The 26,702-nt window shown below is 40.6% G+C and overlaps 2 protein-coding genes and 1 long non-coding RNA gene across 3 annotated transcripts; 1 reads left to right on the top strand and 2 right to left on the bottom strand.

Annotated features, from left to right (window-relative positions):
- Positions 1-3,624: 3,624 nt before the first annotated feature.
- LOC110699494 (glutathione S-transferase U22-like) lies at positions 3,625-6,528 on the top strand. The gene is made up of 2 exons (XM_021876989.1): positions 3,625-3,926; positions 5,825-6,528. Exons 1-2 carry the CDS (start codon positions 3,750-3,752, stop codon positions 6,113-6,115), a joined length of 468 nt encoding a protein of 155 aa, XP_021732681.1. The 5' UTR covers positions 3,625-3,749; the 3' UTR covers positions 6,116-6,528.
- Positions 6,529-8,658: 2,130 nt separating this feature from the next.
- LOC110699495 lies at positions 8,659-10,793 on the bottom strand. The gene is made up of 4 exons (XR_002506909.1): positions 10,059-10,793; positions 9,873-9,966; positions 9,272-9,787; positions 8,659-9,112 (listed from the first exon to the last, which is right to left on the bottom strand). It is a non-coding gene; the product is annotated as an uncharacterized LOC110699495 (long non-coding RNA).
- A 12,791-nt stretch (positions 10,794-23,584) lies between these two features.
- On the bottom strand, positions 23,585-26,401 carry LOC110699507. Its single transcript, XM_021876998.1, has 4 exons — positions 26,251-26,401; positions 25,199-25,521; positions 25,057-25,119; positions 23,585-24,249 (listed from the first exon to the last, which is right to left on the bottom strand). Exons 1-4 carry the CDS (start codon positions 26,261-26,263, stop codon positions 24,166-24,168), a joined length of 483 nt encoding a protein of 160 aa, XP_021732690.1. The 5' UTR covers positions 26,264-26,401; the 3' UTR covers positions 23,585-24,165.
- Positions 26,402-26,702: the final 301 nt, after the last annotated feature.

Raw genomic sequence — 26,702 nt, 5'->3', positions numbered from 1 at the left:
TGATAAAAAAATTTGGAAGCAAAAATGAAGGATGAATGTTTTTCAGAGAGAAACTATAAAATGAAGCTTTTAGAAGATATCAATGGTGATATCTATTTTTTTTATTTTCTTTTTTAACAAAAAATACAAAAACCTTTGTTTGGGAGGGAGGTAGGTAGGGGTGTAGGTATCTTTACCTACACTAGGGTGTAGGAATAAGAAATTATCACATCTCATCATCTAACCTTCTAAAGCCTAATTAGTCCAACTCAAAAAATCCCCGAAAGCCCAATTGCTATCAGATCCCAGCCTTCAAGAAAATCCTTACTCTTAAAGATTGAAAAAACTGATGCTGCCAAGTATGGAGATCGGGCACAACGATACATCTGTGCACAACTGTGCACCTTACGCACGGAGTTGCGGTAAGTGTCGTAATTATTGGAAGTTTGCAAGCCATTACAGCTTGGTGATTATCGCATGCCTTCTGCGTCCAATACACACTCTTGCGCCACGACTGGCCTGGGCAATACCATATCCTTTCATTATTACTATAAGTAACCTTAATTTCAATCCCAACTTTCATCCATTTGCTTGAAATTTTTCTAACTCATCACTTTATTTCTTCTACTATGTATTTTCTTATTTTTATTATTTCATTTTAGGTCCTAGGCTCTCGACGCAAAGCAGTGAAGGTTAAAATGGTGCTTTTTTATATCTTATAATTTATGAATTTACAATAAACTTAGTACGAGTTCATCATCAATGGTTATTCATGTCATTTCTTTTTCTTTTCTTTTATACAAAATTTAATTTAATTTATTTATTTCTTTTTATATTGGCTCCACCATTTCTAATAGGCAAGGCGATAATACTTTATCTCAATCTCTTTATAATCAACTAATACTAACCATCTCAATCAGAAAACAATTAACAATTGATTCGAATTGGAGTTAGAGGTAACTATTTATTTCCACGTTCAATTCTTAATAATTCAAAATTACAAAATCTTGATTTATAAGCAACCATAGGTCATATAATTAATTGAACAAATTAACATAAAAAATTATATTAGATTACTTATTATGTCCTCTGTAATAAATAAACTACTTATTGTGTCCTTTGCCACTTATTCATACCTAATATGATATTGTTAGATTATTAATCCCAAAGTGTAATTTTCAAATATCTAATTTTCATAATTATATCAAATATGAACAAATACAAAGTAACATATATATTAAAATAATCAAATTAAAATAAGAAAATATGGTCTAGGGTGATCTAATCTAAAATTTGGTGATACAATCTGGTCTGGCTTAATAATAAAAAGAATAATATAGTAAAAAAAAAAACTACTCTATACTTCTCTATTTCGCAAAAATTGCAAAACTTTTCTTTTTTTATCCGTTTTGTATTAATTACAAACCTTCCTAATTTGATAACCCTCAGCGCACTATTATTATACTATTTCTTTTCCCCACTAACCCTACTTGCACAAATATTTTATTATTGTATTTTCTCACTAACCTTTCTTACACTATTTTTTTTTTATCATTTCTCTCCAAAATAAGAATTAAATAGGAAATATATCCCGATAAATATACATTATATTATTCCCTCTGATTTTGTAAGCATTACTTGATCGAGTTTTCACACTTGTCGAGGCACGACTTTGACCATAAATAACTTTAATTAGATATTAGTAAAACTTAAATAAAACATACATTGTATTATGAAAGTAGACATTGTAAGAAATCCAAGAATATGTTATAGATCATGTTTACAAATTATATAGTAGTAAAACAATTAAGTCAATGACAACATATGAATAGTGCAAATCTCAAGTAGTGACACATTTAAAAAAAACGTGGAGGGAGTTTAATATTTCCTCTTAGATCCCCAGTTCCCCACCATATAAGGTTATGTTTAGTTTGCCTTATTTTTTATTATCTGATATGAGCTGATGAAATCTTAATTTATCTGGTGTGAATTGATTGTTTGATTTGACCAAACTCTAACCTTATATTTACACTAGTCTATAAGAAAAAAGTATATAAAATGGACGATATTCGTAATAGGATGTATTTTAATATTATGTAATTTTCATAATTTTTCCTCTATGAAAAAAGGATTTTACGATAAAAAAAACCGACAAAGTATGAATGAAACCTATTTTTTTCGATTTAATTAATCTGAACTTATTTTTTAGATTTGATTGGAAATAAGAAAAAATAAGGTGTACTAGATATAGAATAAATCCCCTAAAACATTGTGCAATACCTATTACTGTAATTATTAGGAAATGGAGGGAGTAATAAAAATAAGGTGAAGAGAATAAACCTAAGTTGATTGAGACCGATGCAAGAATAATTAAAGAAACAACTTCCAAACTTTTAACGAACTTGTTATACGATACAAGAAGCAATCTCTTTGTCATCCTTTTATTTATTTTTGGTGGAATCGGGTACCGCTGTACCTCTATGTATCCCCTAGATTTTCATTGATTATATGACATATATATCATATGATTTTGGAAAACAAAAAACAGAAAACTACAGCGATACTGAATGAATCCGAAGTCAATTTAATTGAGTTGTACTCCTTCCATCCCAAAATATCTGAGACGTTGAGATGGACACATAGTTTAAGAAAACTTAGAGTGAAACCATTTAATACATTTGTTTGTAACAAGATTCTTGTTGATTTTCTTTATATGGTTGAAATTGTTTCTCAAAAATCAATGGGCTATGGAAGAGAAGAAGAAAATAATTATAAATTTATGGTTTGTGCTATATTTAGAAACGTGTCAATTATTGTGGGACGGACGAAAATAAAAACCGTATCAGTAATTATAAAACAGAGGGAATATAAAGGGAAAAATGACTGAAATGAGAACTGTCACATGGATTTTACATTCTTACAAAAAACAACCTACTATGTCGTCACCCATGACCACACACCAACAGAAAATCCTAAACCACGAGAACTATCGATGACCAATAATTTCCACACTTTTCTCCACTTACCCATTCCATAACCCCTATATATATACACCCTTTCCTTCCCATAACTTTTACTACAACATAAAATTTTTTGAAAAAAAAAACACCTCTAAATTATTTAATTCTCTTAAAAAAAATGGCAAATGAATTGGTATTATTGGATTATTGGCCAAGCCCATAAGGGTAGCGAGTAAGGGTAGCATTAGCTGAAAAATGACTGAAATCTAATATATATATATATATATATATATATATATATATATATATATATATAAATAAATATAAAGGGGAGTTTTTTTTTTTTTTTTTTTTTTTTTTTTTTTTTTTTTTTTTTTTCTTTTTTTTCAGTTCTTAGAGAGCCACGTAGGATAAAATTTTCTTAACGCACCATGTAGGATAATAAATTTTGGTGTTAGCCAATCAAATAAGAGATTTGTAAATTCTTTTAAAATTAAATAATTCAAATGCCACATAAGAAAAATTAACGAATGAGATTTTAAACATTAAATTAATTAAATATAATATATTATCTTTTGAAATTAGGAATTTTATCTACATATATAGCCAATGAGAGATAATTCATAATTTCTTTTAAAATAAAAATATTAAATAATATACTATATACAACAAATAAAATAACAAATTTAATCACATAATACAAAAAATATTTGTTTTAAAAAATACAAACAAAACGTGCATCGCACGGGTTTTATCTAGTATGAATATAAAGATGAAGATTTAAGAAACAAGAGTGAATTGCTACTTAAAATGAACCCGATTCATAAGAAAATTCCGGTTCTCGTTCATAACAACAAACCCGTTAGTGAATCTCTTATTATTGTTGAGTACATTGATGAGGTTTGGAATAAGAACAACCCTTTGTTGCCGTATGATCCTTATCAGAAGGCCGTGTCTCGTTTTTGGGTTGATTTTGTTGAAAAAAAGGTGCCTTCTTTTTTCTTAATTTCATGCTTGTATTTTACTTTGTTGCTTGAGGAATGAGGAGATTGATAGATACATGGTTAGTCCCTCCATCTCCCCTCAAGTGATTGGGGATTCAATTCCTCATCCAGTCCCTCATTTTTGTGATAGGGTGGGTGCCCACCCCTTATCTTACCGTATTTAAATTTATTTTTTTTTAAAATAAAATAAAATTTGTTGCCTTGAATTACAAATATATCTTGCATGCAATTAATTTGTTTTATCATATACTACCCCCGTTTCTTATTGGTTACAATAAGGAAGTAAGTATTATTTATGAGACATAGAAAATTGTAATCCTGATATTAGTTGTTTAAAATAAACAAATATGAATCAGGTTTATTCAAGAGTTTGTATAGCGTAAAAGTTCAATTATTAAATTCATTAAAGAAAGGATGAAACAATCACATACTCAGTGATAATTTTTTGATAGAATAACAATGTGTTGTGTGAGTGTGTGACCGGTGATAATTTACAAGTCTGTTTCATGTGAGGATATTTTAGTGAAGTGTGTAGCTCAATATTGGAAGTAGGAACAACGTGTTACCAAGGCTAACTGTCTTAGTGTCTTATTAGAGCCACATTGAATTTGGTGGTCCACTGGTCATGGATAAGAACTTGGAACTTGACCTTTATTTATTTATTTATTTATTTGAGAAAATAATCTGAGTAGTTTTTTTGTGGTTATACCAAACATATTTTAACTTAAATAGTTATTACTATCTTTGTTTCTTATTAATTGCAATAAAAAAAAAAAAAAAAAAAAAAAAACTCCTTTGTAGTTAATAAGAAATGGAGGTAGTACGGAGTAGTTAATATGAACATAGTATTTTTTTTTTATGGTTATACCAAACATATTTTTTAGTGGTCTCAAATTTCCTGAATGACTTCATTTTGGGTTATGTTCAAGTCATACAAATTATTTAGTATGTCATCATATCAGCCAAGTGTAGTAGTATGTATTGTCCTCAATGACTTCATTTTGGGTTATGTTCAAGTCATTCAAAATATTTAGTATGTCATTGTATAAACCGGACTATACTAGTATTTTGTTGAACGTCATCTCCTTGACTTCTATATGTGTCTTTATATTAGGTTGTCCTTTGTTTTATGTTGTACTGTTGTTAGTTGCAAGTATAATGTCATGTGATGCAGTTTATGTAGTGCTTTTTATTTTGCCGAATTAATATGTCAAGTTAAAGTTTTAGTATGTCAATGGGTGTTTGTATGAATGACGTAGTCTGTGGAATACTCCATATATTTTGTTTTTAAAATTTGGCTTAGTTTTTTTATTTTTTCGTGTTCCCGCCAGTGAAAGTATCTTTTTTTACAAATGGCGGCCCGATTCAAATTTTTGTTGCAAACCAACTATATATATGGACCCCCGACTCCCGTGTTCTTCCTTCCTCCGATTTTCCAGCACTTCAAATCCCACAAATGGAAAACCCACTACAAAAGTGCAGCTATCATTTTCTATCCCCACCTGTTCCCAACCAAAATCCATTGTTGATCTAGCTGAACTAGAACAAAGAATCAAAGACGGCCCTGATATTCTCCAAGCTGACCTAGGCTACCTTACATTGAAAGCTAGGAATAGAAGGCAAATGTACAACCACCAACTCGCCGCTGTATCTCGTAGTGGCGGACATTGATTTCCATCCCGAATACCCATTCCTCAAACCTTTTAAGATAAGAAACACGTTAAAATTTAGGAAGGAGGCATATTGCATGTTGTATTACATGCTCAATCTTTACACGATAAGTTTCTCATTTCAACTCTCCACTTTGCGTACTTATGTTTTTAGGTGCAAATATTATGAACTTATAGGCACTTATCTGCTTTTTTGCACATGTTCATGAAGCTAGAAGAGTGGAACTCCGTGTTAGACAAACTTGAAGAGGAACATGGTAATTATTCTTGGGCATTGGTTACGTTCAGAAGAGAGTTTGCAACTCTACATTTAGACACGCTTAAGGAAGAAGGAAATGAAATTGATGAAGAAACCAGTGAAGAAGAACCAGAGAAGAAGAAACCAAAGGGTGTTGTTACTTGGATACAGCTTGCTGATGAAGACTTTTGCAATTTGTTCAATGAAAATGCGGTTGAATATAAAGAATTCGTAACCCTTATGTGCAGTTTGAACGGGGTATAACCCACTCTATGTAGTCGTATTGTGAATAATCTTCCGTATCAAACCAATGAATTCCCTCCCGCATATACGGAAAATACTCAAGATGCCTATGAAAATTATGGAATGAAGTTATTAGACCGTGAAAGGGGTAGCTCTGATTCTGGTCGTGAGTCTGATGAGTACAAGAACTCGGAGAGTGAAGATGAGTGGTAGCTGGTTGTACCTCCAACTCTGTAGTTCATATCAAGCACTGTTGTTTTGTTTCTTTATGTTGTTTAGTCTAAAGTATTTTCATGGTGCTAGCAATGTGTTCATGTTTTAATTTTTATGATAGTAGATGCAATTTTTATTTGTTATGCTTGTAGTACACGAAATATGCATATGCTGAAACGAAATTAGAAGAAACAAATATTACTCGTTAGGATTCGGTCAAATTAGAATAATGTTTGTGATTTAGTTACCTTCACTTAAAACTGTAAAACAATAAAATATCATGAAAAGACATATCTAACATAGAGTTTGGCAATTAATCCATATCATAATGGATATAGCCTATGCATTTAATTTATGTAAAGCATTAATCATATTTAACTCCCACCAACCAAAAAAACTTGCAATTTGGAAACATAGCAAGGTATTCCCTTTCCTTCCCTATAAATTACAGCAACCAGTAAAACACACACACAACCAAAGTAGTTGTATTATAGAACTCCACTCAAACTCCACTCAACCAATGTTTATAGCAAACCAAAAACCCACATATCTTTAATGGCTTCCTCAGATAATGAATCCGATGAATCACTGGACCTAATTGACAAGTGGGATGATTGTGTGGTCGTTCAAGGGAAGCTCCTAACCACGAAGTGTGACCTTTTGGTAAAAGGGGGGATGTTGACGATTATGGGCAGCCGATAGAGATGAGCGTAGACAACCGCTTTCATAGTTTTTTCTACGAGTATGCCAAGAAAGTGGGTGTGTGGCCAAAGGACTTACGATTGTTCTGGAGGGGTCAGCTAATATCACCAGAAGATACCACGTTTGAGATAGGAATGTATCGTCATGAATTAGTGCTAGCATATGATAAGGTAACAACAAATATCATAATGGATAGGAATGTATCGTCATGAATTAGTGCATTCAATATTTGCTATATACTAAGTTACTAAAAATAAGAACTAAAAATAAAACTAATTTGCTATATACTAAGTTACTACATTCAATATTTGTTGCAAAGTAAGTTGTAGTGGATAACTAATATAGTATATGATGTGTAGACTGGGAAGCCCCTTCCTGTTGAACTCCCCCATAACGTACCTACTAGCACTCAGAGGCACATGTAGAAAGAGAGAGAGAGAAATTTATAGCTTATAGAGAGGAATTAAGATGATGATTCTTGGTGATCTTGTTGTGTCGATATTGTTATGTTGTTTGATATATTATTGTTATTGCTTGATCACGCCTTTTTCTGCAGGTTTAAAGGGAATTTGTACTTGAATCACGCCTAATAAGATAATTAATAATTTGATTTTAGGCTAATGTGATTTTAATTTAAGTGATCATCAATAATAGATTTATTTGTGTATTAATAATCAACCAACATAGAATAAATAGGTTTAGGGCTAATTTGTTGTATGTATGTTGATAGGAAATCGCACATGAATATCATAAGAATTAAGTAGAGGCCGATTTAGGGTGGGTTCAATCTCTTTTAGGTTGGATTCGTACCATCATCCCTGAATATTCAGTCATGGTTCCAAACCATTATGGAGTTAGCGATCTCTGTGATCGTGAATGGGGTGTAACCTTTACACCTGTGAACGGTTTACAAGTTCCTAAAACTTGTTGGCGACTCTTTTGCTCTAGCTTCTTTCCCTATGGACGCCACCATACTTAAGTGCATGATCACAGCGGGGCTCAAAGTTAAGTGTTTGAAATATTCCCTATAATTTGCATTTGCACTGTGGCAGGAGGACGCAAAAGTAATAGGTTTGTGATGCGAAATGAAACTTGCATCAAAGACGTGTACATGAAGTGGGGAGTTAAGCACAACGTGGATGAGCAACGCATTCGACTTTGGTACAACGGAGAAGATCTAAATGATTAAAAGACTGTAGCAGAGGAGGGACTCGTAGATGAAGTTATTGTATGGGCCCACATAGAACCTAGAGGCTTTAAAAGAAGGGACAACATAGCTTTTAATGAAGCCTACTACAACAAATGAGGATGAAACACCACAGAATGCTGGGAAAGAAGAAGTTGGTCTGGGAAGGAAGAAGTTGGTCTGGAGTTTAAATTATTTAGGTTAAAGTAAAATGTTTAAAGTAAGTCCTGCATTTTGAGTATGTAAGAGTTTACTTAGAACTAGGGTCACCTAATGTACCGGTACGAACTATTAGCTGTTTTATTAATGATGAAGAAAGTAGGAACTTAAGTCTAGAGGTAGTAAATTAAGGTGTATGATGACTTATAATATAATAAGAGAAAGTGTTACTAGTAGTATTTGTGTTTGCTCTTATTCAATTATGCTTTATATTTCTAAAATAATTGAGACACAAATTCAGTTATGCTTTAAATATGTATATATGTACTTGGAACAAAAGATAAATTTCTTACATTTGGAGTTGGGGAAGTAAAAAAAATCAACTATTCCCGATGGTGGCCAATATGAACATCGATATGAACATGTACATGGTGGCCAAGAGGCAAAATAGATATGTAAGTTCATAAATAAATGGCCAAAGTGGTAGACAAAGATAGGATTACAAAACTAGCGGTTTGATGAGGTCAAGGACATTCTCGCGTAATTGATTAAATTCCGACAGTAGATCTTCACATAGGACCCATGATCTCTACAACAACATATCAGCAACCTCGAATACAATAAGAAAGTCACGAAATCAGACACAACATACAGCTTGTGTACACAAAACGAGGATTTGTCTTACAGGAGGCATAACTTTAAGGAATTTGCCAGTATTCCCTTTTATTGCTATGATCATGTGGACTCCACAGCTGTTTCTGGATGTAAATGGAAAAACTAAAGTCAGAAATCTAACAGCAACAAATTGTGTGGTGGAAGCTAAAGTTAGTGCATTGAAAATTAATTTGAAATCTCATTTTTAGTCTCTTGCTTTCACTTGGTAAAAATACAACCACAAAAGTTTTCAATTGGTAAACCTCAAGACTCTTGCTTTCACATGCGTTTTTAGTCTCAATTGAGTCAATGACAATAACCTCCTCCCTGTTCATCGAGAATGCAACACACCACCAATGCCCATCACGAACAACCGGGACAAAGACCTTTATTAAGAAACCAAAAAACAGAAACCATTTAGCAACCCTCAACAACAATTGCAAATTCATATATGTCAAACACGAGTAATACCACATTGACTCTACTAGGGGGCATTTCCCTCATGTTTTTTGCAGTAAGCTTTCAAAATCTTAGCAACTCTATCTAGGTGTCCGTTAGCATTCAGGACCATAATCTGCACACCAGCACAACAATTAAATTCGACTAACTACCTTACAAATAGCATGGCTGCTAATAATAATACTTGGCTCCCAATAAGCTGCCACGAAGAAGGAACTTGTACTTAATCCAAATGACAGATCTAGCATGAATCGCCTACTCTTACCAGCAAATTGCTTCTCCCACACCTTCTCATATATTTTAGAAGCAACTCTAACATACTGCATAAAATTATGAACGGAAGAAATAACCCAATAATTCTAATCGATAATTAAACTCCTAGTATTATTTCAATTTAAGGCTTACCTGATCACAAACCTGTCCAACACAACTTGCAACCATCCTACATAAATTCAGCTTCACACGATCGCCATCAAAACTAAGCATAGTGTGATCAGTCCTATACAAAACAGAATGAAATAAGTGAATATTGCATGTCAATGTGAACAATTCTGTATTAGTAAGTTGACTCCAGTTTTACTAGGGACTCACTCTAGACTCCAGAGTCTTCGCGACGCATTATCCATGAAAAACTAGAGCAACGGTTCTCGAAACCTACGAATGTACTTTGGCCTCCAGATGTTAACATAATCCACTTGCAAGTACACAGCTCTACTGGGGTAACCGGTTCATCTTAAGAATCATAGGAAATCTCTTTTCCCTCACCATCAGAACCATGTCCTACATTCACAGGCACATTACCATTCCCTTTCTTCTCTTCCATCTCCTCTACATTACTCTTCTCTCCATTAAATGAATTCTCTTGAACAGGACCATTCCCCTTCCCGTCTCTAATTCTATCCTCACCATCAGAACCATGTCCTACATTCACAAGCACATTACAATTCCCTTTCTCCTCTTCCATCTCCTCTGCATTACTCTTCTCTCCATTAAATGAACTCTCTTGAATGGGACCGTTCCCCTTGCCGTCTCCAATTCTATCCTCACCATCAAAACCATGTCCTACATTCACAGGCACATTACCGTTCCCTTTCTCCTCTTCCATCTCCTTTGCATTACTCTTCTCTCCATTAAATGAATTCTCTTGAACGGGACCGTTCCCCTTGCCGTCTTCAATTCTATCCCCCCCTCCCTCTCCCTTCTCCTTTGCATTTCTGTTCCCCTCTCCCTCTCCTTTCTCCTCTCCAATTCTCTTAACCTCTCTGATTAGGGGATTTTGCTCCCACCAATCACCATCTGACAAGTGGACCAATCAGGTTCCGCCATGTGTCCGTCACATGGGCCAATAGGAGCCTGCCACGTGTCAAGCAATGATCCGTCCACCTTGGACCAATTACGACACGACACGTGTCCTTCCCATGACACCTGGGATAACCGGTCACCTAGGCCTAACTTCCGAGGGAAGCCCAATCAACCCAAGGTTAACCTAAACCTAGATTGACACGTTTCCCGAGGTTATAAATACCTCCCTTAATCCTCATTAAGGGAGATTACATGTTGAACACGTTAAAAACGCAGATTACACACATTAAACACTCTCACCTAGAGAGACCCAATCACTTTAATTTCCGCATTAATTACTCCTTAATCAGGTACTAACTTGACCGTTGGAGGCGGAGCTCCCACCACCAGGAGTCTCCGTTGTTTTGCAGGTACAGGCGTCCAGTTCCAGTCTCGGAATTGTAACTCTCCCGCAGGACATCAGAAAACCCCGAAACATTTGGCGCCTTCTGTGGGGAGAGTACTTCTGAGATGGCATCCACGTTTGTACCGACTCCTGAAGAGAGGCGTCCCCTAGACGACCCTCAAGTTCAGTCGGACCACGATACTGAGAATGAATTTGAAGTTGAAGCTCACACAGCTTCAGACGGGACCCTAAGGGCCCGACGTACCCGTCATACCGAAAGGAGAGAACGGGAACATCTTCAAACTAGAAGTGAGCCAGCAGGCGCACCGCCTGTTCGGCAGCAGCCGACTGATGGGTCTGCTCCCATCACAAGGAACGAACTCATGACCTTCATGAGGGACTTCAAGGGAGAAATTCAAGAGTTGATCAACAAGAAGCCGCCTGCTCTGGACAAGGAGCAGTCGGCTAAGAAACCCTCCACTTCACTGAAGAGGAAACCAGTTCAAGGGCGAGAGGCGACCCCTCATCCTAAATCTAGGAAGTGGGAGCCACCTGCCCTTGATTTCACAAAATACCGTTTCCCTACTCCAGGAAATAGGAAACCTGTTCGTCATATTCAGGCGGACGGGTCGAGGAAAACATACACAGACGCTCGGCTACTGCTAGAGCAGAAGAAGAGCGACCGATTTTCAGAGTCGGCCTCTACTTCAAACTTCCAAGACAGTCTGCGAAATACCTCAATGAGGCATACTCAGTCGTATCGTAAGAGCCAGTCAGGCGGCACCTCCCGTCAGTCCGGCTTTCATAGCGACCAGGCGGTACCAAACTTACCGTTTGTACCGCAACAACAGTATTTTTTACAGCCACCTCCGTTTGGTGGACATGCAGCAAAAAATGTCCAACCTATGGACTGGCAGCTACGGTTGCTTAGACTTGGTGAACAGCCGTCGGCCTTCTCCAAGGAAATTACTGAAGCCGCTCAGCCGGCCAAAGTGAAAAACGTATTAGTAGGCGCCTATGACGGCACTACTAACCCAGAAGACCATCTGATGGCATTCACCAACCTGATGTACCTTCAAGGGTTGGATGATCCCACTTGGTGCAAGTGTTTCCCAGCGACTCTCAAAGGAATCGCACAACAATGGTTCGGCAACCTGCCGCCTGGTTGTGTAAATAACTTCAAGACGCTTGCTTACTTATTCACCTCCAACTTCGCCATGAACATCCCTGCAAAGAAGACGACCCTTGATTTAGGAACAATTCAGCAAGGCGAGAAGGAGGGGCTTCGTTCTTACATCAGGCGGTTTAACCTGATGAGAATACAGATTCAAGGGTTACCGGATGAAGTAGCCTATACTGACTTTTTCAGAGGTCTCAAAGACGGGTCGACCTTCAAATTTGATTTGGCCGAAAGAGGGTGGCGACTCTTCAAGAGGCCTTGATTGAAGCGGAAGCCTATATACAGGCGACTGATCTTTGTAGTACAATAAAAACAGTCGGACGGGAAAAGGTCCGACAAAAGAGAAGGACGACAGAAACAGTCGTCAAACAAAGACAAGAAGAGAAAAGAGGTCTGGGTGGCTGATTCCTCTAAACAGCCGGCCCAGAAAAAGAAAAAAGAATTCAAACCATACTCCCCAAAGTATGTGTTTAACAAGGATAGCCAATTTATCCTAAAGGAAATCAAGGGACGGATCTCAATTGAGAAGCCGGTCCCCATGAAGGGTTCTGCAAACAGTAGGAACCAAGAAAAATTTTGTGATTATCATGAAGATGTTGGTCATCACACCAATGAATGCATCAGTCTCATGCGGTATCTGGACCGCCTGGCTGAGCAAGGTGATCTTGACACTTATGTCAAGAAATCTACGGGGAACACTTCCTCGAAAAAGCAGTCGGCCAAAAAGAATCAACAGGCCGACAGCTCCGATACAGATGATGCAGTCGTCTACACCATTGCAGGCGGCTTCTCAGGAGGCGGCCCCACTATTAGGGGCAACAAAGACAATATCAGGCGGTTAGATGTAAATTCCAGTCACCAAGAACGACCCTCCAAATATTCATTTCCTGAGATTGTCATCACTGAAGAAGATCTAGGAGGGGTAAGAGGGCCGCATGACGACCCTATCGTTATTGAATGTAAAGTGGCCAACCCGAGAGTTGGCCAAATCCTCATAGATACCGGAAGCTCCTCAGATCTCATCAGTAGCAAATGTCTGTCGAAACTAAAATATCAGACTGATTGCATACATCCGGCATCCCACCCTTTAGTAGGGTTTGGAGGAGGAGTCGTCTACCCAGTGGGACGAGTGGATTTACCCATCCGCCTGGGCGAAAAAGGGGAAGGACGACACATGGTAGTCCGGTTCCTGGTAGTAAAAGAACTCTCGGCCTACAACATGATTCTGGGACGACCAACCCTGAATAATTCCAAGGCTGTTATAATCCCATCTCTTATGTTGCTCAAGTTTGAGAGGGATAATGGAACAGTCGAGTCCCTAAGGGGAGATCAGAGGATGGCCCGAGAGTGCTATCTCTCGGATGTCAAGCCCACTGTTATGGCCACTGGGTCGAGTGGTGGAAAAATAGACCTTGACAATGTCAAGGAGAGTGCGCCTGTTCAAGAAGCAGGTGGCAAGAAGAGAAAGGCATCCCAGACAGGGGCCGCAAGAAAAGACAGAAAATAGCAATCATTGGCAGAGCAGCGGTCGGATGAATTCCGCCCTCAGCCGGCTGGTGAGCATACGGACTTGATCTTAGACGATTCACGTCCTGAGCGAACAGTCAAAGTTGGGACGACTGCTCTGAGAGTCCTGGGTGACGACTTTCACAAACTATTGAAAGAATACAAGGACATCTTTGCATTCGAAGTCCACGAAATGCCAGGCATTAGTCCTGACCTGGCGGTACATAAACTGGCTGTGGATCCGAAAAAGAAGCCGGTAAGGCAGAAGAAGCGGAACCATGGCGAAGAAAGAAGTCAGGCGGCAACCGCCGAAGTTAAAAAATTACTTGATGCAGGGTTCATTCGGCAATGTTACTTCCCAGACTGGGTTGCAAATGTGGTGCTTGTTAAAAAGCCGAATGGCACCTGGCGAATGTGTGTAGACTACACAGACTTAAACAAGGCGTGCCCCAAAGACAGTACCCTCTGCCTAAAATTGATAACCTCGTCGACTCAACAGCCGACCATGCTTTGATGAGCTTTATGGACGCCTACTCTGGTTTCCATCAAATTCCTTTATGGAAGAAAGATCAGGAGAAGACGGCCTTCGTCACTGATCAGGGGTTATACTGTTACACGGTCATGCCGTTTGGTCTTAAGAACGCCCCGGCCACTTTCCAGCGAATGATAAACACTGTGTTCTTTGATCAAATTGGGAGAAATGTCGAGGCATATATTGATGATATGATTGTCAAGTCTAAACTTCAGAAAGATCATCTGTCGGACCTCCGAGAAACTTTCGCCACACTCAGGCGGCACCATGTCATGCTCAATCCCAAGAAATGTGTCTTTGGAGTTGAGTCTGGGAAATTTCTCGGATTCCTTATCAATCAGAGAGGAATAGAGGCGAACCCTGAGAAGGTGCAGGCGGTCATTGACATGCAGTCGCCTCGTACCATCCGAGAGGTTCAGAAGTTAACAGGTTGTCTGGCGGCCTTGGGAAGATTTCTAAGCCGATCAGGCGACCAATGCCTATACTTTTTCTAGGCAATTAAGAAAAAGGCAAGGTTTGAATGGGGGCCGGATGCTGAGGCCGCCTTCCAGAAATTGAAAGTTCACTTGCATTCCTTGCCGAGGCTGGTCAGCCCTTTGCCCAAAGAAGTACTCTACATGTACCTGGCCGTCTCTGATCATGCGTTAAGCGCTGTTCTCCTTGCTGAAAGAGACGGCTGTCAGCTCCCGGTCTACTTTGTCAGTCACGTACTGAAAAATGCCGAGTTGAGGTATCCCTTAGTAGAGAAATTTGGTCTTGTACTCTTCATGGCTGTTAAAAAATTGAAGCCCTACTTTTTGGCACATGCAGTCGTCGTGTATACAGACCAACCTATCAAGCGGCCACTGACCATCATGGAGTCGTCAGGCCGAATGATCAAATGGGCCATAGAAATTCAGAGCCTCGAAGTTACTTTCGAGCCTAGAAAAGCAGTGAAGGGGCAAGCCTTTGCTGACTTTATTGTTGAGATGACTCGTCCTCCGGACTCTCATGTTACAGACCATGTCTGGAAGGTATATGTGGACGGAAGCTCTACTTCAAATGGTTGTGGAGCAGGCGTCATATGTCAGTCGCCAGAGGGCGACAAGTACGAGTATGCTCTACGCTTCAGTTTTCAGGCCTCAAACAATGAGGCAGAATATGAAGCTTTACTAGCCGAATCCGCATGTGCAAGGCGGCAGGGGCAAGAAAAATAGACGCCTGTCCGATTCACAATTGATAGTGAGTCAGTACAATGGCGAATACGAAGCAACCCATCCGACCATGATCAAGTATTTACAGGCGGTCCGACAAGCAGTCGGCTCCCTTGAGGATTTCAATCTGACCCAAGTGCCGAGATCAGAAAACAACCAGGCGGATGCACTGTCAAAATTAGCATCATCCGCCTCCTGTGATACTCCTCGAACTGTTTTTTGGGAAGTAATGGAGAGGAGAAGCATTGAGGAAGAACCTATTGGAATCTTAGACAGAAGCTCAACCTGGATGGATCCAATCAGGGCATATCTGACAAATGGTACCCTGCCGGATGATCATCAACAGGCGGCAGCACTGAAAAAACGAGCAACCAGTTTTGAAATAATAAAGGGAGAACTTCACAAAAGGGGGTACCTTCAACCCTTCTTAAAGTGTGTTACTCCAGAAAAGGGGCGAGAGATACTGGACGATCTTCACTCTGGTTACTGTGCTTCCCATATAGGCGGTAGGACGCTTGCTCAACGGGCAAGGCGGCAGGGCTACTTTTGGCCTACTTTAGAAGGAGATGCAATGGAGATGGTGAAAAAATGTGACAAGTGCCAAAGGTTTGGCAAGCTAATTCACCGTCCGGCTACTGACCTCACTACCATTCATAGCCCACTACCGTTTGCTAAGTGGGGCATGGATATTCTGGGTCCATATACGCCTGCTACAGGCGGAAGGAGATACATACTTGTTTCCGTCGACTACTTCACTAAATGGGTAGAGGCGGAGGCTGTAAAGGGAATCAAGACGAAGGATGTAATTTCATTCATTTGGAAAAATGTCATCACTCGGTTCGGGATTCCCATGTCTATGGTTTTTGATAATGGTCCCCAATTTGAGACGCCTGTTCTCAAAAGCTGGTTGGGTGACCAAGGAATTGCACACTACTTTGCATCTGTCGGCCGTCCACAAGCAAACGACCAGGTAGAAGCCTTTAATAAAATCATCTCAGACGGTCTCAAGAAAAAGATTCAACGTGCAGGCGGCCTATGGGCGGATGAATTACCACATGTTCTCTGGGCCATTAGGACGACTGAAAAAGGGGCGACTGGAGAAACTTCATTCCTCCTAACTTATGGTGCGGAAGCTGTTCTTCCAATAGCACACTACGAGCCGACTCTTCGAGTAATGCTATATGACGAAGAGGCAAACTGGGAAGCCATGCGCCTGACATTAGACTCACTTCCTGAAAGGAGGGGCAATGCTGTCTTGCGCCATGAAATTTACCGCCTGAGAATGACTAGATCATACAACAAAAAAGTACACAGGCGTCCACTCAAAGTGGGGGACTTTGTACTTAGAAAAATGGAAGCAGTTGGTAGGGCTAATGAGTCTGGCAAACTAACTCTCAACTGGGAAGGACCCTATCGAATCTGTGAAGAGGTCAGGGACGGTACCTACCGTCTGGGAACACCAGACGGACAATCGTTGCCTCGAACTTGGAATGTAGATAATCTTAAGAAATATTTCTTTTGAATGATGTAAATAGTCAAGGGCTACTTAATAAAAGTTTGCATACTTAATATTCAATTTTGTACTAAGAGGGGCACGCCTACTAACAAACAGTCGGCTACTCTCCATGTTTAATTTTTATTCTTACTTAAGAGGGGCAGGCCGCCTATACATTTACAGTCGGCTACTCTCCATTGAGTATTTTACTCTCTTCAGAGGGGCATGCCGCCTGTACCTTTACAGTCGGCTACTCTCCATTGAGTATTTTACTCTATCTTCAGAGGGGCATGCCGTCTGTACCTTTATAGTCGGCTACTCTCCATTGGGTATTTTACTCTATCTTCAGAGGGGCATGCCGCCTGTACCTTTACAGTCGGCTACTCTCCATTGAGTATTTTACTCTATCTTCAGAGGGGCATGCCGTCTGTACCTTTACAGTCGGCTACTCTCCATTGAGTATTTTACTCTATCTTTAGAGGGGCATACCGCCTGTACCTTTACATTTGGCTACTCTCCATTGAATATTTTACTCACCATAGGGGCACGCCGTCTGGACATATAGTCGGCTACTTTCCATAGAAGAGGGCCGACTGGTTCCAAACACACAGCTTCCCCCCTTATACTTAACTAAAAATGATCAGGGCCTGGCCGACCCTGTGCCTAAACAGGCGGCTACCCTCCTTTTACTTAGCACCTACGTTCACCAAGAACTAACCAAGGCCACAGGCCGAATGATCAGACCAGGCGCCAAGCCAACTGATCCAATCTTCAAAACTAATACGACCTGTCCCAACATCATAGCAGGCGTCCGGCGGCATCCCTCCGGATGAAATTCGTCGCAGAGAGCAGCTCCCTTTTGGGTGGAACATTGCTCTATAAACTAATTACACGACACCTATACGACTGTCTCCAAGGGCAACCACGTAGCCGTTTTTGAGACAAGGATAACTCTATCACTAACCAAACCAGTGGTAGCAGTTGACATCTGAGTCAGATGACCGCCTGTATTACTTGGGATAAATGCAGGGGGTACGTCTTGAGTTAATAGCCAACAAACATTGGCGAATAAAAAGGATCAGCCGGCCTCCGCCGCCTGATACCTTTACTACTCAAGCAGGAGTGACGGCGACTGAGTAACTCCAAAGTTAACTTATAGTCACTCTCTCAAACTTAGTATGGAGCCTAAAAGGTATGAGTCGTCCGCCTGTTTTTAGCAAACAGGGGCTCTCAACCACTACTCCTGCTAGGTTAACAACCTATGAGTTAAAAGCCAACAAACATTGGCTAATAATGGGGAACAACCGGTACCAACCGCTTGACGACTAGGTAACAATCATGTTTACTTGGTCAAACCACTTTCCTACTTGGTTAATTTTACAAATGACAGGACCGCCTGCCTAAAGGCGATCCAGTCTTTAAAATGGTTCGAATACCGATTGTATAAATGGCCGACTGATCGTCTAGCTTGGAAACAGACAACCAGTCGTTCAGGGGCATAGGCGGCGTGACTAACTATCCGTACCTGTGTGCAACTATCGGCCATGTAAAACAGTCGGTATAGTGTACAATTGGATATCAGAATATTCAATACTTAAACAAATTTGAAGCAAAACAAAAATATTCATTAAAAAGAAGCCGGTCATTAAAGACCGGCAAAATAATCAGAGCCCCGGCCCCCTGGCCGGGTAAATACAAACAAACGGCACGCAGGCCGTGGAAAGAAGACATAAAGCTTAAGAAGGGGGCAGATCTTCAATATCAGCAGCTGCCGCCTGGTCAGCACTCTTCTTGCTGGACTCGGCTTCAGCTGCATCCTTCTTTGATGCATTACCCCCAAGCGGCACAAGCGCCACTACCGGCTGCTCCTCCTCCTCCAACGCGTCCTCCAACGCCTCTTCCTCAGCAGCCGCCAGGATCTCTTGATTATATCTATCAGAACACTGGCGGTACGTTTTTTCCCATGAGGCAAAGTCGACATTGGGGAAGAGGCGGCCCCAAGTCATGCGCTGGATTTGAGCAGAGTCTTCCATCATCTCCCGGACCAGCTCTTTCTTTTCTTGCTCGGCCTTTTCCGAGAGCTCCTGAGTAAGACTCTTCTCCTGGGTCACCAGGCGTACCTTTACGCTCGCCAAGGATTTCTCCAAGGTTTCGTATGAGGACATCTTTTGGCGAAGAGGTCTCAGCTCGGCCTTGAGGCTGTTGATGGTCGCCTCCAGCTCGCTATTCCTCTTCTGGGCCGCCTCTAACTGAGCCCGGATAGCGGCGGTAGCCTGCGCCTGATAATAAAGAATATCAATGGTCAGAACTTCATTTTGGGCAATTTGAAACATTGCCTTATCACAGTCAGAGGCGGCCATAGCTTTTGCAGCCTTTACCTCTTTGTTCTTCCGGTCAAGCGGCTTGCGAAGGCCGTTCACTCGGAGCAGGGCCTAAGTAAAAAGGGGAACAGGCGTCAGTTTCCAAACAAAAAAGAAAACAGGCGTCCTGGAATTCAAATACTCAAAAATATGCTAAGTATACCTCAGCAAGGACCCCTGCAATCCCGTCTAGGTCAAGGGTGCCGACACCCCTGACCGCCTCCCTTTCAGCTGGAGGAACGGCGTTGATCATAGACTTGGCCACCTCGACCATGTCAGGAGGGCCGGCTGCATCAAGCATAAACAAACGGATTAGACCTAGTAAAGAAGGGAGCAAGTCTAAAATTTACAAGGATAATTTCATACTTCTAGGTGGCCCAGCTGGAGTTTTAGAAGAAGTGGTCGGCCGTTTCTCAACCGCCGCATGTTTCCTGGCAGAACCAGGAGAGCTCGTAACAGTCGTCCTCTGGGCCTTGGGGTCCGGCTGTTGGGAAGAAGAAGCTCTTGGAGCGCCCGTCTAAAAAAGAACAAAAGAGTCAGTATATGCATAAACACAACTCCAAAAAGAGGGTGAAAGGTTCGAAGCCCACCAAGGGTGCCCCCTTGTTGGGGGAGTCGGTTGAAGACTGTTGCATGATGGAGGCCCGCAACATGGCCGCCGCAGTCTTGGAGGCGGTAATTTTGCTCATGGCGTCCGCTGCAAAAACAAATAGCAAAGTTAATAAAAGTCATAACAAGAAATGCATGGAACAACAGAGTACTCGACAGGCCGGCTACCTCTTGAGCACCGACTGCTGAGGCCACAGGCGGCCAAAAAGTACTCGTCGTAGAGCCATTTGAAGCTCGGGACGCAGTGCAGGGGTACTTGCTCTCGTACCCCTGAAGTAGAGTTCACCTTCGCCTCTACTTTGAAGAGTCCTTTATCTAGGATCTCTTTCTTAGCCTCGGGGGAAACAGGCGGCATGCTGCGGCCGCCTGCAAGAAGGGGCGGATTCCTGTTCCACCTGTTGAAGCGCTTGTTCAGCTCTGTGTGTGAACTCTCAATGATGAGGAAGGTGCTCCGCCAGTCCTTCCATTTGTTTGCTTTACCTCTCGTCATGAGGTAGCCCCCGTGGCTCGTCAATTGATACCAGCCGGTACCGCCTGCCTTAGGGGTCCGGCTGAGGTAGTTCATGTGGGCGAAAGCCTCGAAGCTCGGCTCCACTCCGTATAGTTCGCACCCGGCCACATAGCCGAGTACGTTGACCCAGGAGTTCGGGGCTAACTGCCATAACCCCAACTCATACCCATCCAAGATTCGCTGAACAGCCGGATGTAGTGGGAAGCGCAGCCAAGCCTTGATGGTCGCCTCGTAGCAGCCAAAACAGGCGCTATCATAACTGGTACCAGCCGGCCAGACGACTGTGTCTTCTGGATCCGGCACAAACACTAAAACGCTGGGGCCCATTGTGTGGTTTGCGATAAAGCTCTCCACTTTCTCTTGCATGGCTGTGATCCGGCTCCGAGGTACCGTGCAGTAGTAGGGGGTATTTTGCTCTCGGTGAGAGGCGGATGGCTCCGCCTAATCGTCCCCCTTCTCAACTGCGTGAGAAAGCCTCGCCTCTTGCAGGCGACTGTTTTTCTCTTCTGTGTCCAAAGAAGCATGGCCAGAAGTGCTAGACTCGGAATCGTCCTCTGACGAGTCCGAAGAGGACGACTCTTCCCCTCTCCCGGAGGGGCCCGCCTCCTCTCCCTTAAAAGGAGCAGGAGAGAATGAAGAATTGTCAACTGTAAAATGGGAAGGGGTCACTTTGACTCCTCCCTCAGAACTGTCGGCTTTCAAGCCGCTTTGTTTCACCTCCACATCTGGCGCCTGGTCAGATGTTTCACTAATCGGCACCCTGTGGGAGGAGCCGTCTGAGTTTGAGATCCTGACAGTTTTTTTTGTCCTGGCCATCATGCTCTGCATAGACACAGATACAGTCGGACTTTGTATAAAGGGCAAAGATGGGTCCAGAAAAGGGCAAGCGACACTCTTAGTCCTAGATTCAGCCGTCCCCGGTGACCGGCTGATCACTAACCTAGGTCGTGTCGTGTGCTTCCGTGGTGCCATTTCAAAAAAGAATAAAGTAAAGAGAAAAATTAAGAGTAAGAGAACTGACGGTTACCTGAACGAGTGACGTTGATGGAGTTCTGAAAATCCTGTGCAGTCGGCTTGTCAGAGCAGGCGGTAGGCAGAAAGGGTCCAAAATGTCAGAGCAAGTTCAGGGGTCCGAATGTTCTCTCACAAAGTTCTCAAGTGTGAAAATGACCGAAGTCAACACTCCTTTATATAGGCAAAGTGAGAAGGCGAAGGGTCACTTCCAAAATTCATAATTTGGGCGGGAGAATCTCTCAGCCTTTCGCCGAGTGACACCTGTAGCAGGCCGTCGCCTATTACAGTGCGACACCTGTCACAGGTAACACGTGACCAGTCACGTGCCACCTGTGAGGGGCAAATGATTAGGGGATTTTGCTCCCACCAATCACCATCTGACAAGTGGACCAACCAGGTTCCGCCATGTGTCCGTCACATGGGCCAATAGGAGCCTGCCACGTGTCAAGCAATGATCCGTCCACCTTGGACCAATTACGACACGGCACGTGTCCTTCCCATGACACCTGGGATAACCGGTCACCTAGGCCCAACTTCCGAGGGAAGCCCAATCAGCCCAAGGTTAACCTAAACCTAGATTGGCACGTTTCCCGAGGTTATAAATACCTCCCTTAATCCTCATTAAGGGAGATTACATGCTGAACACGTTAAAAACGCAGATTACACACATTAAACACTCTCACCTAGAGAGACCCAATCACTTTAATTTCCGCATTAATTACTCCTTAATCAGGTACTAACTTGACCGTTGGAGGCGGAGCTCCCACCACCAAGAGTCTCCGTTGTTTTGCAGGTACAGGCGTCCGGTTCCAGTCTCGGAATTGTAACTCTCCCGCAGGACATCAGAAAACCCCGAAACACTCTCCATCTTCCTTTTGCTCTCCTTCTCCAATCTCCGCCCATCACCCTTCTCCCTCTCCTTTTTCCTCCCCCCCTTCTCATCAACAACAACTCCTCTATTATCTTGAATTTCCTCTACATTTATCTCAGGTACCTCTGCATTCACAACAACTCCTCTATTATCCTGAATTTCCTCTACATTTATCTCAGGTACCTCTGCATTCACCTGAGGTACTACTGCATTCAAATGAGGTACCCTAGATCCCCTATATTCACATGTGCAGAGATCATTCCATCAAAACATTTGACTCAGAAAAAATAACTTTACCAACCTATACTTTGATCCCCTATATTTACCACCAGAAACCTAAGGTGGTCCAATCCATTATCAATTACAGTGTATGGTTGATTGGGTACAGATGCATTACGAATCATTGGAGCATCTACAGATTCATTGACACTCCACAGTAATGCATGAACGTCTATATCAGAATTTGAGTTAACCTCTTCACTCTAAATCTGATGAAATTGTTTTTCAAGTGAATCAGAATTCATCTCCTTTACACCACTGTCCTGATTCAGCTCCTCATCAACAGCCTGTTGGAACTCGTTGACCTTAACCCTGCATCAGCCACGTCCACATCCATCTCATCAGCCGTGTCCACATCCTTATGATCCTCTACACTCCCTGCACATACAAATTTGAAAGCCATTTTAATAAGCAGGTTGTCACAATTGTAATAATCAATTCTAATACGCCATTTTTCAAAATAAATCAAACCTATAGCACTACTAAGTACCTTCTACTAAGTTTTTCTGCCTACCAAATGGACAATCCGTAGTAGCAATTCTTCTCCTCTTCACATTTTAGGTAATCCTCTCCAATTCACCTTCATCTATGTCTGCCGGTTCTTCTTCCAATACACCTTCCTAGTTCAATACACTCTTCAACACATTCAGCACCTAACATGACCACCAAATTATTAAACTCAATAGTTTTAATTACATTCTGCATTTCAAGCATGTACAGGTACGTAACAAAGCACTTACATCAACACAATCGTTTGATCTTTTCCTCCTAGTAGGCAATATGTCTTCAGCTTTTAACGGGTGCCCCCGCCCATACTTCACATCCACACATTACCACACATTACATTTAAGAAATATATTATTTATTTAATCAAGGAAAATTTGTCAAAAACAACCTTTTAAAGTGTCCACTTTATTTAAAACTACCTTTTAAATTTTTTTTGTAACTTCAAACCACATTATAAATTTTTTTTGTCAAAGACAACCTAATGCTACTTTTCCCTATTTTTTCCGGTGTTGACTTTATTTAGTTTTAGAGGAATTTACCCTAGAATTTTTTTCCTATTGATCGAAAAAGAGGAATGAGAGAGAAGTAGAGGTTTTAATTAGAGTTAATTGGAGGAAAAAGGGGTGTATTAAGCAATATATATAAGAGGTCATGTCCCTGCACACTTGTGGTCAACAACGGAAAAAGATAAAGTCAACGCCGGAAAGTAGCATTAGGTTGTCTTTGACAAAAAAAAATTTATAATGTGGTCTGAAGTTACAAATTTTTTTTGTAAAAGGTTGTTTTAAATAAAGTGGACATTTTAAAAGGTTGTTTCTGACAAATTTCCCTTTAATCAATGGACACAAAATAACATTATGTATCTAACCAATGAAAACACTACCCCTTTGTAAACACTTACTCCACGGGCTCCAAAATCACCAGTTTCAAACTGATTAACAGATATTGCCTTGTTCATCTCGTTCCTCGACCAAACTTTGATTCTTGGAACTCACCCCACTCAAGGGGAGCTTGATTAAGTTGGTCTAAATAAAACACCTGTAGTTACCATATACATAGGTAATTAGTTCCTATCTGGTTACATTTACTTAACAATCAAGGCAATTTATTTCACACTTACCGCCAAAAACAAAGTACATCCACCACTACTAGCATTAAAATTAAAATTATCACCATAAAACCTTCTACTAAACTGTCCTAATGCTTTCATTAGCCAGAACAAACTCACACCAATTATACTGAGCTGCATTATCTGCCACTGATACACCGTGAAGAAATTGCTTCTTTAAACGGTGGCATGTTGATGAACACATTACATTCAACATATACATCAAAAAAACCATCTTGAATTTCTTATCATCTACACAAGGACCCTCCAAATATTCAACCAAAGTCTTCCTAGTAATGCCTCTAGTCTCGCATGCTATTGTTGTGCTATATGTATTCCATAATCTATCCCCCAACTCTGGGTCCACTACTATACCTTCGTCGGTAAAACTCGTGGACCATATGGAATCCCCAAGACCCAATGCACCTGAACTGGGTCCAATGGAAACACTTGTCCATCCACAGACAACAAGCATCTTCTTGACACATCTACTCTAGTACACAACCAAAACGCCAATTGTCGTGGCAGGCCCTTAAGATAAAATAAGCCCCCAAAACCCATTTCCCTAACAAGACGCTTCTTGTCCTCAAAGTTACCTAAAATCCTACCCAAAGTCTCCACAGGGCAGGTCACATTCATTGCCTAAAAAATGATATCAGCATAGAATTTAACATAATAACCAACACATATGCAATTTATGGATGCCATTCAAACATTCATACAAACTACCCACTCACCACAAAAACCTTCGGAACAACTTTCCGTTTCCCGGCCTTCGCTTTGCGTTCAGCCTTTCTCACCTGCAATACCAAACATTACAAAAACATATTAAACCATATTACATTACACAACCACTCATATACCAATAACATTTATTACCTCTTCACCACTACTGTAGCAATCAGTAACCTCTTCACTAGACACAGCGCTGTATTCGCATTCAACTTCCCCTTTTGATTCAGGGTAATACTCAAAATCATCATCCGACATTGATCCATATGATGATTCTGAAGTTGATGAACACGATGAATACTCTGGCTCATATACTATTTTCCTTTTAGCACCCCCTACTCCCAGACCACCTTTCCCTTTATCACCCCTCACACTATTACCTTTACCTTTACCACCACTTACACCTTTACCTTTACCAGTTATTCCACGGTACACTTTACCAGCAATAACCTTTCTTCCCTTCCCATTACCTGAACAGCAATAAATAACTAATTTCAATACAATGTAAACTTCAGCAACACATATAACTAATGCATCATAAACTAAATACAACTACACAAACTCAATACACCTATTCCAAGTAACGCAACAAACCTTCAGAAACTTCATTTGTATACACAAACACCACTTGTATACACACATTTCTTCATGCATTGAATTAATCACTTACAAACTTAACAAACTCAGAAAATTAATATACCTCGCATTTCAGCCCATGCAATCCAGTATATCAACCTATTCAGCAATTTCTACTTCACACATTCTACCTCTTAATTGCATATCTAATTAATAAAATTACATAATTTGAAGAGTAAAGAAAAACAATTGAAAAAGAGCAACAATGAACACATACTGGGAAACAATACCCCAATTACAAGTTCAATATACCAACATTTCAATAAAACCCCTAATTTCACGATAATGATTCATAATTCAATAATCCTTAACCAATTTACTTCGATATTCACCAATCCTTACCCATTTACTTCGTTATTTTAAAATTTGAATTTATACTAACCCTAATTTCACGATATTATACAATAATTCATTACCAATTCCATTCATGATTCAATCACAACTGAAAACCCTCAATTCACAATCCATCATTTACTTAATAATTTAGTTAAAATTTAACACTTCATTGTCGCAACTCCATTCTCGCAAAAACCTTAATTTACCAAATTCCAATTCACACTTACCTTTTCCCTTCATTGGAACTACCAAGCCTTCCTCCTTACAAGCCGAATTTTGTCGTCCACGAATATGGAGAAGAAGATACCACTGCAATGGAGGATTGATTTCCTCTACAGAAAGCGGGAAAACGAAAAGCTGCAAGAAAATGAAACGGAGAAATAGAATTCAAACGGGTAATAAATTCACCTTTTATATGTGTATTTCGATACGTATTAAATTTTAGAATACACTCACTAAAGTGTAAAATACCTAAAATGCCCCTGTGCTATAAACAGCACGGTGTAGGCTTGAGACTTACTCCTTGGTTTGGAGTTTTGTGTTTTGTGATGACATCAAGTAGATCTGACAAAACAAATTTAAAATACATAATGATTATAATTGAGAATTCCACTAAAAAACAAAAGATTCACATTCAATAAAGAAAAAAACAAAGTAAATGAGATATGCACACAAATTT

Source organism: Chenopodium quinoa, unplaced genomic scaffold, assembly GCF_001683475.1.
Source record: "Chenopodium quinoa cultivar QQ74 unplaced genomic scaffold, ASM168347v1, whole genome shotgun sequence".
Taxonomy (NCBI): Eukaryota; Viridiplantae; Streptophyta; class Magnoliopsida; order Caryophyllales; family Amaranthaceae; genus Chenopodium; species Chenopodium quinoa.
The sequence above is the reverse complement of the archived record's forward strand: the minus strand, read 5'-3'. Positions and strand labels throughout refer to the sequence as shown.